The sequence below is a fragment of the Acipenser ruthenus genome, chromosome 7 (genome assembly GCF_902713425.1).
Source record: "Acipenser ruthenus chromosome 7, fAciRut3.2 maternal haplotype, whole genome shotgun sequence".
In the NCBI taxonomy this organism is placed as follows: domain Eukaryota; kingdom Metazoa; phylum Chordata; class Actinopteri; order Acipenseriformes; family Acipenseridae; genus Acipenser; species Acipenser ruthenus.
In genome coordinates, this window is record NC_081195.1 from 5,316,517 (window position 1) to 5,329,689 (window position 13,173).

At 33.8% G+C, this 13,173-nt stretch overlaps 1 protein-coding gene across 3 annotated transcripts in view; it reads right to left on the bottom strand.

The window, feature by feature from the left end:
* Nucleotides 1-13,173, bottom strand: part of mgmt (O-6-methylguanine-DNA methyltransferase) — a 92,003-nt gene that overhangs the window by 12,990 nt on the left and 65,840 nt on the right. For all 3 annotated transcript variants that reach the window (XM_034025322.3, XM_059026196.1, XM_059026197.1), the window contains exon 4: nt 9,938-10,098. In XM_034025322.3, the coding sequence (XP_033881213.1) occupies nt 9,938-10,098 (161 nt within the window). The remainder of the gene's footprint in view (nt 1-9,937; nt 10,099-13,173) is intronic.

Genomic DNA, 13,173 nt, shown 5'->3' on the forward strand with positions numbered 1-13,173 from the left:
CAATAATGGACTCAATTTTGCACTCATTCAGATGTATTAATGCATGCTTTCTACATGATCTGAGATGTTTAGAATTCTTCTAGTCTGCTCAGTAACAAAGCCTTTGGAAGGTTCCAGTAACACCTCACTTTGTGTTTGAAGGCATTCTCAGGAAATTCACACTGAGCTGTACACCCTGCAGCTTCCCAGGCAGCAGCTGTTTTTGATAAATGTGTTTTTAAAATATTTTGAGAAACTCAAAATGATTTATAGAAATAGTATTTTTACTGTTCTATAAAGTTCATGTAAATGTTTGAGGTTTGTGTTCCCCCCTCAGTATCCATGGTTCTAACGCATCAAATTCTTGCAGGACACCAGTAGGGCATCATAATTCATAAAAGCTGCCTCTGCAGAAACCAGGTCAGCGATCTCTCATTTCTTCATGGAAAACATACATGATTTGACAAATAGATCTAAAAAATTAGTAATTCAGCTAGGATAAAATAATATTGTTGTTGTTGTTGTTGTTAATAATAATAATAATAATAATAATAATAATAATAATAATAATAATAATAATAATAATAATAATAATAATAATAAAATGGATGCTTGTGTCATATACAGCGACTAGTTCCTGGTGCATATTTGAGCATTTATTTTTGTTTATTTTACTTTCTTTTTTAATCTTTAGTCCAGAAAAGCACTGTGTTCAAAGGTGGAGATAACTGGAGTTCAAGTTAGCATTTCACTGGCAAATCATTTATATTCACCCCAACTCGGTCCTCTTCAGACTTCAGATTCAAATTGGACCAAAACCAAGTCCAGTTACTATGGAATGTATCCTCATTTCAAATGAATACAGTACTAAAGGATCTATTATGCACATAACAGACTGGCTGCTGAGCATATCATTTATTAGGAGTGTACTGTATTGATAACCAACAAAAACAACACCAGCAGAGGAGGAGTCAGGGTAGAAGGAGTTTTGAAAGCAGCAAGGTTTTGAAGAAAAAAAAACTTGAGAGAACGATATACAGGTATTCTGACCACTCCTAGTTGGCAAAGAGCCAACGGTACCTTTAATACCAATTAAGCATCCTAAAGTCAATTATCTACAGGTGATGACCACTGCAAAGGACATTAATGCTATCATGCTATTATAAACATTTTAAAGGTTGTACGTTGCATAGGGATTTATGGATATATAAGGAATTTATATAATTGATAATCGTACATTTATATTTTACTGCCATGTATCCAGGTAAGCAAACACTCACAGCAGGTGATACTGTTAAATGACTTCTGGTAGAAGCTCCTCCCTTGGGTTCCATTTTTGCAGATTTACTGTACACTACCTAACGTACTACGACTGTATATCTTCAAGGCCTCGTGTAACAGCAAATCATTGTATTCCCATATACTGTACCACCCTTGGAGGGCATGATTTAACCAAGCTGGTTTGGAATATGGCTTCCATAAAGGTCTTATTATGTGAATCTTTTATAGTTTAAACTTTTATAGTTTAAACATTGCGTGAAAGGTCAAGACACTGTTTTGCCGGAGACCAGCAGTGTCAGTTGTTTGAATATTGGTTGAACTGAACTTTTGGAGTTTTAAGACATGCATGCACCTTCGATATGCTCTGAAGATGTTTCAGGTCATTATATTCTATAGAAAATAGAAACAGATTAACCTGATATTGATGAACTGGTAACCTCAGGAACCTTCTGAAAGGCTTTGGATCCAGAGAGAGACACCTCTTTTTATCCATCATCACAAGCCTATTTAATGATTGTATGCCTCATTACACCCATGATTACTATTCAACCAGTATTTACAGACAAGTGTAGATCTGATTTCTGTGCAACTACAGTACGAATTGGTTGCAGCTATCTAGTGCCATCTCAACCAAACACTGGTTTCATATATTGAATTAGAAGTAGAATGTCAGGAATCTGAAATAAGAGCATACATGCGTGTAAGTAAATGTAAATGTGATTATATATATATATATATATATATATATATATATATAAAAACATTAAAATTAGTGATACAAATTAACATATGCATGGAGCTTACCTTTACAAAGAGTTTGACGGTTTGAAGAAATCCTGCATCATTGCCTGCTTATCTCCACGTGAAGCCTTTGGCTTACTGAAGCAGACGTCTCAGCAGTTTAATCTTCAGCAGTTAATTATATACATGTGTATTATGCTATGAAATAATGTTATTGCCTTTAAAGCCTTTATCAAACCTGTGCAACAATTATCAACATTACATATTTTAAAATATGCAATTAGTAGTACTAGTATGCAAGAATTTGTTAAAAAAAAAAAAAAAAAAAAAAAAAAAGATAAATTAGTTCAGAAAGTCCTTATAGTTTCCCTATATTTTTCAAGTTTTGATCCATGCTTTTATGTACTGTATAACACATATGTTGTGTCCCCTGAATCTCCACTACTGACCAGTGGAATGCCCCGGAAGTCTTAAACTGTGCTACACAATAGATACTCATAATTTACCCACACGCCTATAATTTGCAACTCCCATTACTTCACAAGTAACCATGTCTACCCCATTCATCTCTGTTCCTTATCTCATTTTTAGAAGGCCAATGCCTGAGTCTGACAAACAGCCATAGATGAAAGAACAATATTTTTTTACTTGAGGGACCTATGCAAAGAAAGGCTAACAAAGTCTTGACTGATTACAAGATGCTCTGGAAACTTTCATTTTCCTGATTCCTCTCACATCATAGAAAAAAAATTCCAGTGCCTTATCCAATCCTTTCTAGGAAGGTGATTAAGAGTAGCAGAATGCTGTCATTGGAACTCTCAATGATTCCCTCCCCCAGCTGTTCAGTAACAAGGAGATCAGTGTCCTTTATTGTAGGATGCATAATTAATGAAGATGAGAGGATGCATAATTCTTGAAGCCATGCTTATCCCGTTCAAAGGAAAGGAAAATAATATGTACCCCCCACTTTACTGTACATAGCTGTGGTACATAGCTGTGGTAGCTGGAACAACTGACTAATGTACCTACGTTTTATGCAAATTCTTAGATCATTTGAATATTCTGAATGTATAATTTACCAGTTTGTTTGTAATCTACAGTGTTAGCCAATGCATACTGCATCACGCTACATTTTTCAGCCATTCTTAATCTCAACTTTACCATCAGCATACGGTTGAACCGTCATGACTATTGACCAATAGACTATGCAATGATATTAAATATGTAATTGATTGCTTCAGTGACTCTTGGTATATGGAAGATAATTTGTGCCAAAATTAAAAAAAAAAAAAAAATCTTTTTTTCAAGCTAGTATTTCTCATTGAGCGTCAATCATACTGGAATGGCGGGACACTGCCGCTGGTGAGTTCGATTATCTACTAACTGGTCTGCTGGTTAGAGTCAGTGTAGAATCGACAACTGACGGCTGAAGAAACCATTCAAATTAACATCCTCAAAAAGAGGTTGCTAAATAGGTGAACATTGAACTAATTTTAACTAAAAAAAATAAATAAATAAATAAATAAATAAATAAATAAATAAATAAACAGTTAAAAGGACTATAAATTCGACAACTGCCCAGCGAAACAACAAACTTCCTGGAACGGGAACCAAGTTTGTACACCACAAGTCCTGCCCCTGTTTCCAGCAATACTAATCCATCACACACAACTCATTTGAGCTCAATGAGAATGTTTTTGCTCAGACAACAACCGAGGGGCTCGTTTCTATATTGCGAGATCGTAAATTCAAATATGATCGGTCTTTCGATCAGTTATCACCTGCAATCTGTGTGAGCAACATTATATAGAAACGCTATATAGTACGCCTTTGTATGATATACAAATGAGCCCCAGGTCTTTCAGGTGACCAAATTACAACTACTGTATATAAAAGCAAATCAGTTTATATTTTAGTGGGTCTATGTGAGATGTAGGATATATGGTTCGACAACAAAAAATAAATACATAAAGAATGACATGTATGTAACATTCTTAACACCCTACACAAATCTGATAGTGAAACAAGCCAAAAATCGTGTTTGTATTTTATTCTATAAAATCGGAAAACGACTGTGTTTTTTCTTTTTATTTCTCTGCTCACAAAGCTAAAACAAAAAACGAGCTGTTTTCCAATTTCCTTTTATAAAAGGAACAATGATTGGACCGAATGTACACCGCCCAAGATTGCAACTTGCAAGCATACAACTGCAGTCAACTCCCCTACACAACCTCTAGGCAAAGTTACTAGATCATCGATTCACTTACTGGACTGTCCCGCCCTTCCAGTGTGATTGACTCTCAGTGAGAAATACTAGAGTGCTCACACAGATTGCAGGTGATAACTGATCGAAAGACCATATTTGAACGATCTCGCAATATAGAAACAAGCCCCTTGTTGTAGAATTTACAGTCCTTTTAACTGTTTTTTTAAAATTTGATTTAAAATTAGTTCAGTGTTCACCTATTAAGCAACCTCTTTTTGAGGATGTTAATTTGAATGGTTTCTTCAGCCGTCACTTCTCGATTCTACGCTGACTCTAACCAGCAGACCAGTTGGTAGATAATCACCAGCGGCTGTGTCTATCCCTTCCAGTATGATTGACGCTCAATGAGAAATACTAGAGTAAAAAGATTGTACCAAAATGAAAAAACAATATAAATAAATAAATAAACAAACAAATAAATGTAATGTATTTTGATTTTCATTTATGTATTTATTTATTTATTTATTTCATTATTTATTTATTTTTGGCAGAAATGATCCTCCATATTGGTAGGTCCTCACTTGGTCTTGATCAAGTATTAATTGCGTCTCCTTAAGTAAATATTTTTTTCATAATTCTTCTTTATTACCAAAAGGGACAGTTCAGTATGTGAGTCAATTATTTTATTAAATAAGAATGGTGTTTATATCAAGTAGTTTAAAATGATCTGTTGGTAGTGAGTATAACAGCAATCGTTCCATGTTGGAGGTCATATGCGACTCCTGAGGGGGTGCAGTTTAAATAATACTTACATATGAATGTATTCATAACTTGTTACATTTCCTTATTTTGTAATTGGTAAAAACTCCTCTCATTAGATTTCCATCAGTGACTGCCAATGACTGAGCCAACACCTTGACTTCTATAAAGACAAGTTGCGTTTGCTGTTCGACAACAATTCTGAACAGATTAAGCTATAGATTTTGAAATTAAAACTGTTATCAGAAATATGCTGAGCTAGTACATATGATTTATCTACAGAACCTACTGTGTGTACAGTAGGTTTAAATATAACAGCAAGAACATTAATGATAGCATAAAATTATAGTCACCTTTAAGAACAATGTCCCTGGTGGCATGAACTTTATAGTTCCTAACTAATGGATGCAGGATGTTCACCAAAAGCTCTATTGGTGGTCTGTGTGTTGTGTGTTGTGTGTTATCCAGTAATATCCAGTAATGACCAAATAATTAAGTTGATTAAAACTATACTAAGATAAGTGTAAGCTATGCAGTTCATTTGTAAGCAGAACAAGTACAAATTAAAGAATATAAGTTATGTCTAAAAATTCATTTACACTGCAAGGGTATTTTCTACATTTTTACAGTCGGTTTACTTTAAAATACCACATTAAGCACAACGACTAGAATTTCCTTTTCACACTGCCTTAGGGAAGGTTCCAATAACAACTACAATTTAGACCACAATAGAGATAAATACGACTTTTTCTTTGCTACTTAGTCATAACATATGCAATTACCAATGCAGATTTATAACATGTGTTTCCTAGGGTAGAATATAACAAACCATTTTCATAAACTAAACTAGGGTTTAATGGCTTAAGCAGTGACAACATCTTTACTTTCCTAGTAGCTTAGGACAACATCGAAGAGCAATAGCTAACAAAAATCATCAGGTCAACATTTGGATTCTGTCGTTGACATATGCTAAACGTTCTTTCGCATAGTAAAATACAAACACTATAGTGTTTTCCTCATGTTCCAAGAGTCAAGCAGTCTATCTTGTAGTCAAGGATATGCCAATATTGTATTTTAAGTTCTCTGGCTAAATGAATTCTGAAAATCCAATAAAGCCTTATAAATCTAACATTTCCTGGGAACCACCGACATGGAAGAGACCAAATAAATTCCATTTAGGCTCATAAAAAAACTAAGAGTATGCTTTGACAAATCTATTTTGTTTCTATTTCTATCACCAAATTGTGCATATTAATTTAATAATAATAATAATAATAATAATAATAATAATAATAATAATAATAATAATAATAATAATAAACTTCATAAGCAACATACCACAAAATAAAATACACATTATTTCATCTGGCTCTGTTTCCTTCCTGTTTTTGCAAGTAGACGCAGAGATGTCTGGATTAATCATGAAGATATTGCTGTTTTCCAATTCAGTGCATGGATATGTAACATTATTATTTGATGTTTCTTTATTCTCTGTGTGCAAAGTTCAATGGACGACGCTGCCTTTAATAAAAGACAGAAGAGGCTACTTCATGACTTGCATTGTACTGCATGCACAGCAAGCTTATACTTTTCTCTCTCTTATTTTGCATGCCAACTGACAATCCTGTTGCCTCTTGTTAGTCAACGTTTTTGAGGCGTCAGTATCCTTTCTATAAACAAATGAACACAGAACCAAACAGAAAATAGATTATGCTCTATTTTCTGTTAGATTATATATATTTTTTTCTTTATGAACTGGCAACTTCGGAAAGGCTATACATTTAATTTACAGCTTATCTTGATTGCCAAAAAAAGGAGACAATAGCTTGGTTTCCTGTTCACACTAGTGTATTATGACAATTAGAAGCTTAAAGCAAACTACTAAAATATAAAAGGCAAACTCATTCATGTACTAGTCCATGCTGTAACACTGGAAAGTACATCAAAAAGTGTTAATGGTTTCAATATATAGCTGCTGCAGGGAAGCGCTCTATAAAGAAGACAGAAAAAAAAATCAGCTAATGGCTGTGTCTCGCCATTAAAATGAAAAGCTTAATGCATCTTATAATCAGAGGACAATTTGCAAATCATTAAGAGAAATGTAGGATTCCATTAAAATACAAATCAAGAATCCCTCACTGGACTAATAATCTTTTTGATATTATTTAGCATTTTACTATGTCTGTTCCCCATATACAGCCACTGCAAATGATCAGTTCTTCAACCTGCTATTTACCACAACCCACCACTTTAATGAGAAACAGAGAGAAGTATAATCTGCTATTCAGAGCAGGTACTAATGAAGAATTCCATATATTCTGAAATTTAATTAAAACCCCAAAGATTTCAAATTAGATGCAATTGGAAATGCCTGGGGCAGAAATACATAGACTTGCGTGGCAAGGGTATCACACTGAAAGTTGATATCGTAATTGGTCTTGATGTATTTTTGTGTTGCCAGGCTGAAGCACTGAGCTCATAACCATATAAAAATTCTCTGTAGATTACCTGCTCATTGAAAATGCCATCACTCAGGTAGTTCTCTACTAAATTACCATGCTACTAAAATGCACAAAGTGATTCGAAGAGAAGAGTGGCACAGCTGGCCGACGCTGCCAATGAGTTATGCATGTGTTGCCGCTGCCTTTTTTCTTCGTAAAATATGCTCAGTTGAATATTAAAATATAATTGGCATTCACCCTAAGTAGCTTAAACCATTTTGTTATTTTCTTTTAAAATGATTTGGCTCCTCCACAGTTATCATTTTTCAAAGATGCAATTCATAGTCTAATGACACTGAGGTAATCAAAAAGATGTCTATTCTCAGATATAAATCTTAAGGCAGTATACATTTCTGTTGCCTATTTGTTTTTTTTTAAATATCCTTTAAGCACTTATTCTTTCAAGCACGGTTCTTGATGTTAGAATAATTCTGTGAAAATGGTGAAGAATATTTCACAGAATGTTTATCCATGGACGAGTAGAGTATGCATAAAACATTTTTTTTAGAGTAGAAATACTATTTTGTCCAACACTATTTCACTTAAAATAATATGATTATAATACTATACATATATATATATATATATATATATATATATATATATATATATATATATATATATATATATATATATGTGTGTGTGTGTGTAACCTTTATATATATATACTTATAACCTGATAAACAAGAACAGTGTACAGCTATAGAGTGAGACCTATTTTTAAATGGTTTCCTAACATACACATCTTTAGACTTTCTGCATGGCTATTTACTGAATAGAATGGAATGTGTGAGGTGTCAAATGCAGTTCAATAATTATTAGGGCTGACCTATACTGAAGTACAATCACAGAAGGGCAGTCGCTTGTAAAACGACTTTAAAAGCATTTAACAAAGTAGCACTGCTCTGCCTATCAGAGAAATTCTCACATGAAATTGTAAAATATGTACCTGCCAATCACTTCAATTTAAATGTTCTGTTGACAGGAATGAGAGCTGCTGGAAGATGGAAATATGATAACTTGTCATCTCATCACAGAAATGCCATGTCCAGCAGTGTGAGAACCAATCATTCAGCATAACATTCCGGTTTCAAAATAACTTTTTATTTTTTTTTATTATTATTTTTTTTTTTTTTTTAAGTTAAATGGAGACTATTCTTGGAATAAGAACTGTCTTTGCAACATAAAATGAAGTGTCGAAAAAAAGTGTGTTTTCTATAACCCATTCTGCATCTGTGACATGAATATGTCTTGTTTATAATTTCTTATTTATTATGCAGATACAACTTTTAATACAACAAAACTATATCTGTATTAGATGACTATATTCTATTCACAACAATTAAAAGTAAACTAGCTTAGTATTGTTAACACAATGAATGTGATTTAACATGATGTCTCTAGTTTGACATCCACGTCCTACTAAGTTAGTGTTACTGGTATATTAGTGTTAGTGTTACTGGTAAAGCTAACCATAATGAATTAGGAATACAAAGTATAATAATAATAATAATAATAATAATAATAATAATAATAATAATAATAATAATAGTAAACTGCATTATCAGACTGCACATTCTATTAGTGTATCTTTTCAGTTGATGTTGCCGATTTGTTTCTTTACTTTAAAAAATTCTGGTTTATAAAGAAAAGAGCAATATCCACAGAAATAATTTTTCTATTACAGTTTGGCTGTATCATCACAGTGTATATTGGAGCCTTAACGCTGGCATAACTATATTTCAGAGTTCATCAGGGAATGCATAAAAGGTGACAAGACTGGGAACTGATGCAATTAACTGAACTATTTTCAGCATCTGCGGTGTCAAATGCTAGAAATCCTTGAGAAAACTCCACCAAACAAGAAACATATTTTTTAAACCAGATATGTCATGTTTAAAAAGACAGAAGGCTGGAATATTATCTTTCAAAAATACTTTCTTCAATAGAATTGTGATGTTGTTTATTGTTCCATGCACAAACTACGTGTATAACAAAATCAAAATAATCACTTCATTCCTTCACTTTCATAAAAAACGAATAATGGGTTGGTTAGTGCTGAGTAATTGTCATCAGTCTGTTCTAGAGTAACCATCCATTCTTAAGGTTCTCTCCCTCTGGTTCTGGCAAAAGGACAGTTTAGGCCAACAATAGGCTCATTGAAACTTTACAGCCATTCAGATGTGCTCACTTTCAAAACCTTCAGCCAACAAATGTCAAGAGTTGAAATGTATCATTTCTAGCACCGTTGCCAAGAATTATGGGAAGTGTGGCCAAAACTAACACAGCCCCTTGGAACAGTTTGAGATTACTAGCCCTCATAACTACTCAGTGTTACGTGCTGTCTCTCATCCCAGGCACTATAAAATACTCTATTATAGTGTTGTAAGTGAACGAAGAATGTGATGTAACTGACAGTTAAAACCAAACCTAAACACTGTTACTTTACAAATATTTGTCTGTTACAAACCTTCGTGAAAAATGGGGTGGTGAAAGGCAGGGAATGGAAGTTTCTCTGTTGTTCCAGGGTCGCAGAAATAGGCATGGAGCCAGTCAGTACACTCTTTCAATGGCGCTGTCATGTCCTCCTGGCCCTTGCATACCACACAAGCAAATGAGGCCACTCCAGTCCTGTAGTTAGGATAACATTTGGTTAGCAAGTATAATTAGAAGTCTGTACATATTTAGCTATTATATGAACTTAAACAAAAAAGATGGACGAAAAGATCTCAAACAAAAACATGCAGTATAGTGAGTGTATGCATTCATGATTTGTTCAATATTGTATAACTGTAAGGCGTCAGAGAACCACAACAAGGCAGGTACACAGGAAGGAGCATTAAAGCACTACCAAATAAAAAAAAGACTATTTCATTAAAAAGCAATATAATAATACTGAATTTTAAATAATAAGGTTGCAATGTGGGGGGGATAAAACAATGTTACACATATTGTCCTGAGATGGGCTGTTAAAATGTTACTGTCTGCTCGCCCAGCCCACTGTGTGTGAAATATGAAACCACTCTGTAGGATATAACCTTGCCATGGGCCTCCACTTATGCTTTAAATCAGATTCTTCAATATATTATGTTTAGCATGATGTTTTAGCATACTCTGCTACTTAATATGAATCTTTACTAACAGTCAGACATTGCACAACACAAGGAGCTTCCAGGCGCATACATTAGAAAGCATCACGTGAGCCCACCTACACCCAATCATACCAATGCCATGCTACTGTATACAACACAAGCACGCTACATTATATATATATATATATATATATATATATATATATATATATATATATATATATACACAGCTCTGGAAAAAACTAAGAGACCACTGCAAAATTATCAGTTTCTCTGGTTTTACTATTTATAGGTATGTGTTTGGGTAAAATGAACATTTTTGTTTTATTCTATAAACTACTGACAACATTTCTCCCAAATTCCAAATAAAAATATTGTCTTTTAGAGCATTTATTTGCAGAAAATGACAACTGGTCAAACTGCTCTGACAATGTTCCCCAATTCTGAGGATTGGTTTTTCCAGCAGGACAATGCTCCATGCCACACAGCCAGGTCAATCAAGGTGTGTGTGGATGGAGGACCACCAGATCAAGACCCTGTCATGGCCAGCCCAATCTCCAGACCTGAACCCCATTGAAAAACTCAGGAATGTGATCAAGAGGAAGATGGATGGTCACAAGCCATCAAACAAAGCCGAGCTGCTTGAATTTTTGCGCCAGGAGTGGCATAAAGTCACCCAACATCAATGTGAAAGACTGGTGGAGAGCATGCCAAGACGCATGAAAGCTGTGCTTGAAAATCAGGGTTATTCCACCAAATATTGATTTCTGAACTCTTCCTAAGTTAAAACATTAGTATTGTGTTGTTTAAAAATGAATATGAACTTATTTTCTTTGCATTATTCGAGGTCTGACAACACTGCATCTTTTTTGTTATTTTGACCAGTTGTCATTTTCTGCAAATAAATGCTCTAAATGACAATATTTTTATTTGGAATTTGGGAGAAATGTTGTCAGTAGTTTATAGAATAAAACAAAAATGTTCATTTTACCCAAACACATACCTATAAATAGTAAAACCAGAGAAACTGATAATTTTGCAGTGGTCTCTTAATTTTTTCCAGAGCTGTATATATACTGTATATGTAAAAAGGTGGCCACAATAAAAAAAAATTGCTCTGCAATCAATTTATGGCTGCCAATTACTGGTGTACTTTTCTTTCTCATTTGGTCCATGCTTTGAGAACCAAGATGATGCAGGCTGTGGGCCTGAAATTCCACCCCTGCTGAATGAAATGGGCTAGTACAGGCTACACATCTGCAATGGACTCTGCTAGTGGAGCAGCTGGAGCCATGCATTTTACATAAACAATAAACTTGGTTTTATTAATATATGCTTAATATACCACATCTTAATATTTTGTAACCCTTTTCTTTGACATAACTGAAAACTGAATGAAAAAAAAAAAACTCAGAAATTGTAGATGAATAATTTAGTCCCTAATGATTAAAAAACAATTACAATATGCAGAGCTATCAGGTTACATTTTATTCAAATGCTGGCTGCACTTGTGTTTTCTCCTATTTTTTTCTATCAATGAAACCCATGAGGGTTAAGCATAATTCATTATGCATGAGGCCCAACTTATAGTACTTGACTGTTGATTAATAGAAAAGTTTCAGCATGTACATTTGCAACACTGTTTGCATACAATATACAGATTTATTATTTTGGTAGGCTAAATATTTACAACAATGAAATCTTTAAAATACAGTTTATTAAACACATGCATCGATCTGACCCAAAGGGTAATCTGTAATGAAGATTGACAGCTTCAGAATGTAACTAGTCATACTGTAAATCTGACAGGGGGTACCTGCCAAATGCAAGGGTTGATTGGGTTGTTAATTTACAGCAAACACAGTGTGATTAGAATTATTCACAATAACATATTGAAATGCATGTTGCTTTCGATGCAATCAAAAGTATATAGTAGATTTTATATTCGTTTTTAGAAGTATTTATTCAAAACTTATATTTGTGCCATTTACCTGTTCACATTGTCTATAAAGACACATGATCATTATTTAATTTGACTGAGTGTTCTTTTATATTTCTATATTAAGATGTTATAGAAACCCTGTTATTCATATACTAAATGATTCAGGTGTTTGAGTACTAAATTGTTAAATATCAAGGGTAGTGAAGTAGTGAAGGGAAAGTATAGTACAAATATAATTTGCTGCCAATACGGCCTAAACATGTGAATTCATCAATAGTGTGAATTATCACATTGTGAAACAACAGGGGGAACATTCTTAAGTTTCAAATTTGCTACCATTAGTCCAAAATAAAATAAAATAAAATAAAATAAATAATACAAATCTCTTCAACTCAACACAGCAAGTCTAGGCTATGGACCCAAGAGCATTTACAACATTTCATCAAAATCAACATTTATTGTACACCACTCGGAGAACGCTACTGATATTAATAGAGGTTTTCAACACTTAAGGGTACCTGTGTTTATGTTCAATTCCAGAAAAGACTTCAGCCAACATATTTCCATTGTCATATTTGCAGCTAGAAGTCAGAATGATAGTCTTGCCTTGGGAAGCAAATGCTGAGATAACAAAGAATGACGTGGCTTTACAAGCCTATTCTTTTGACTATG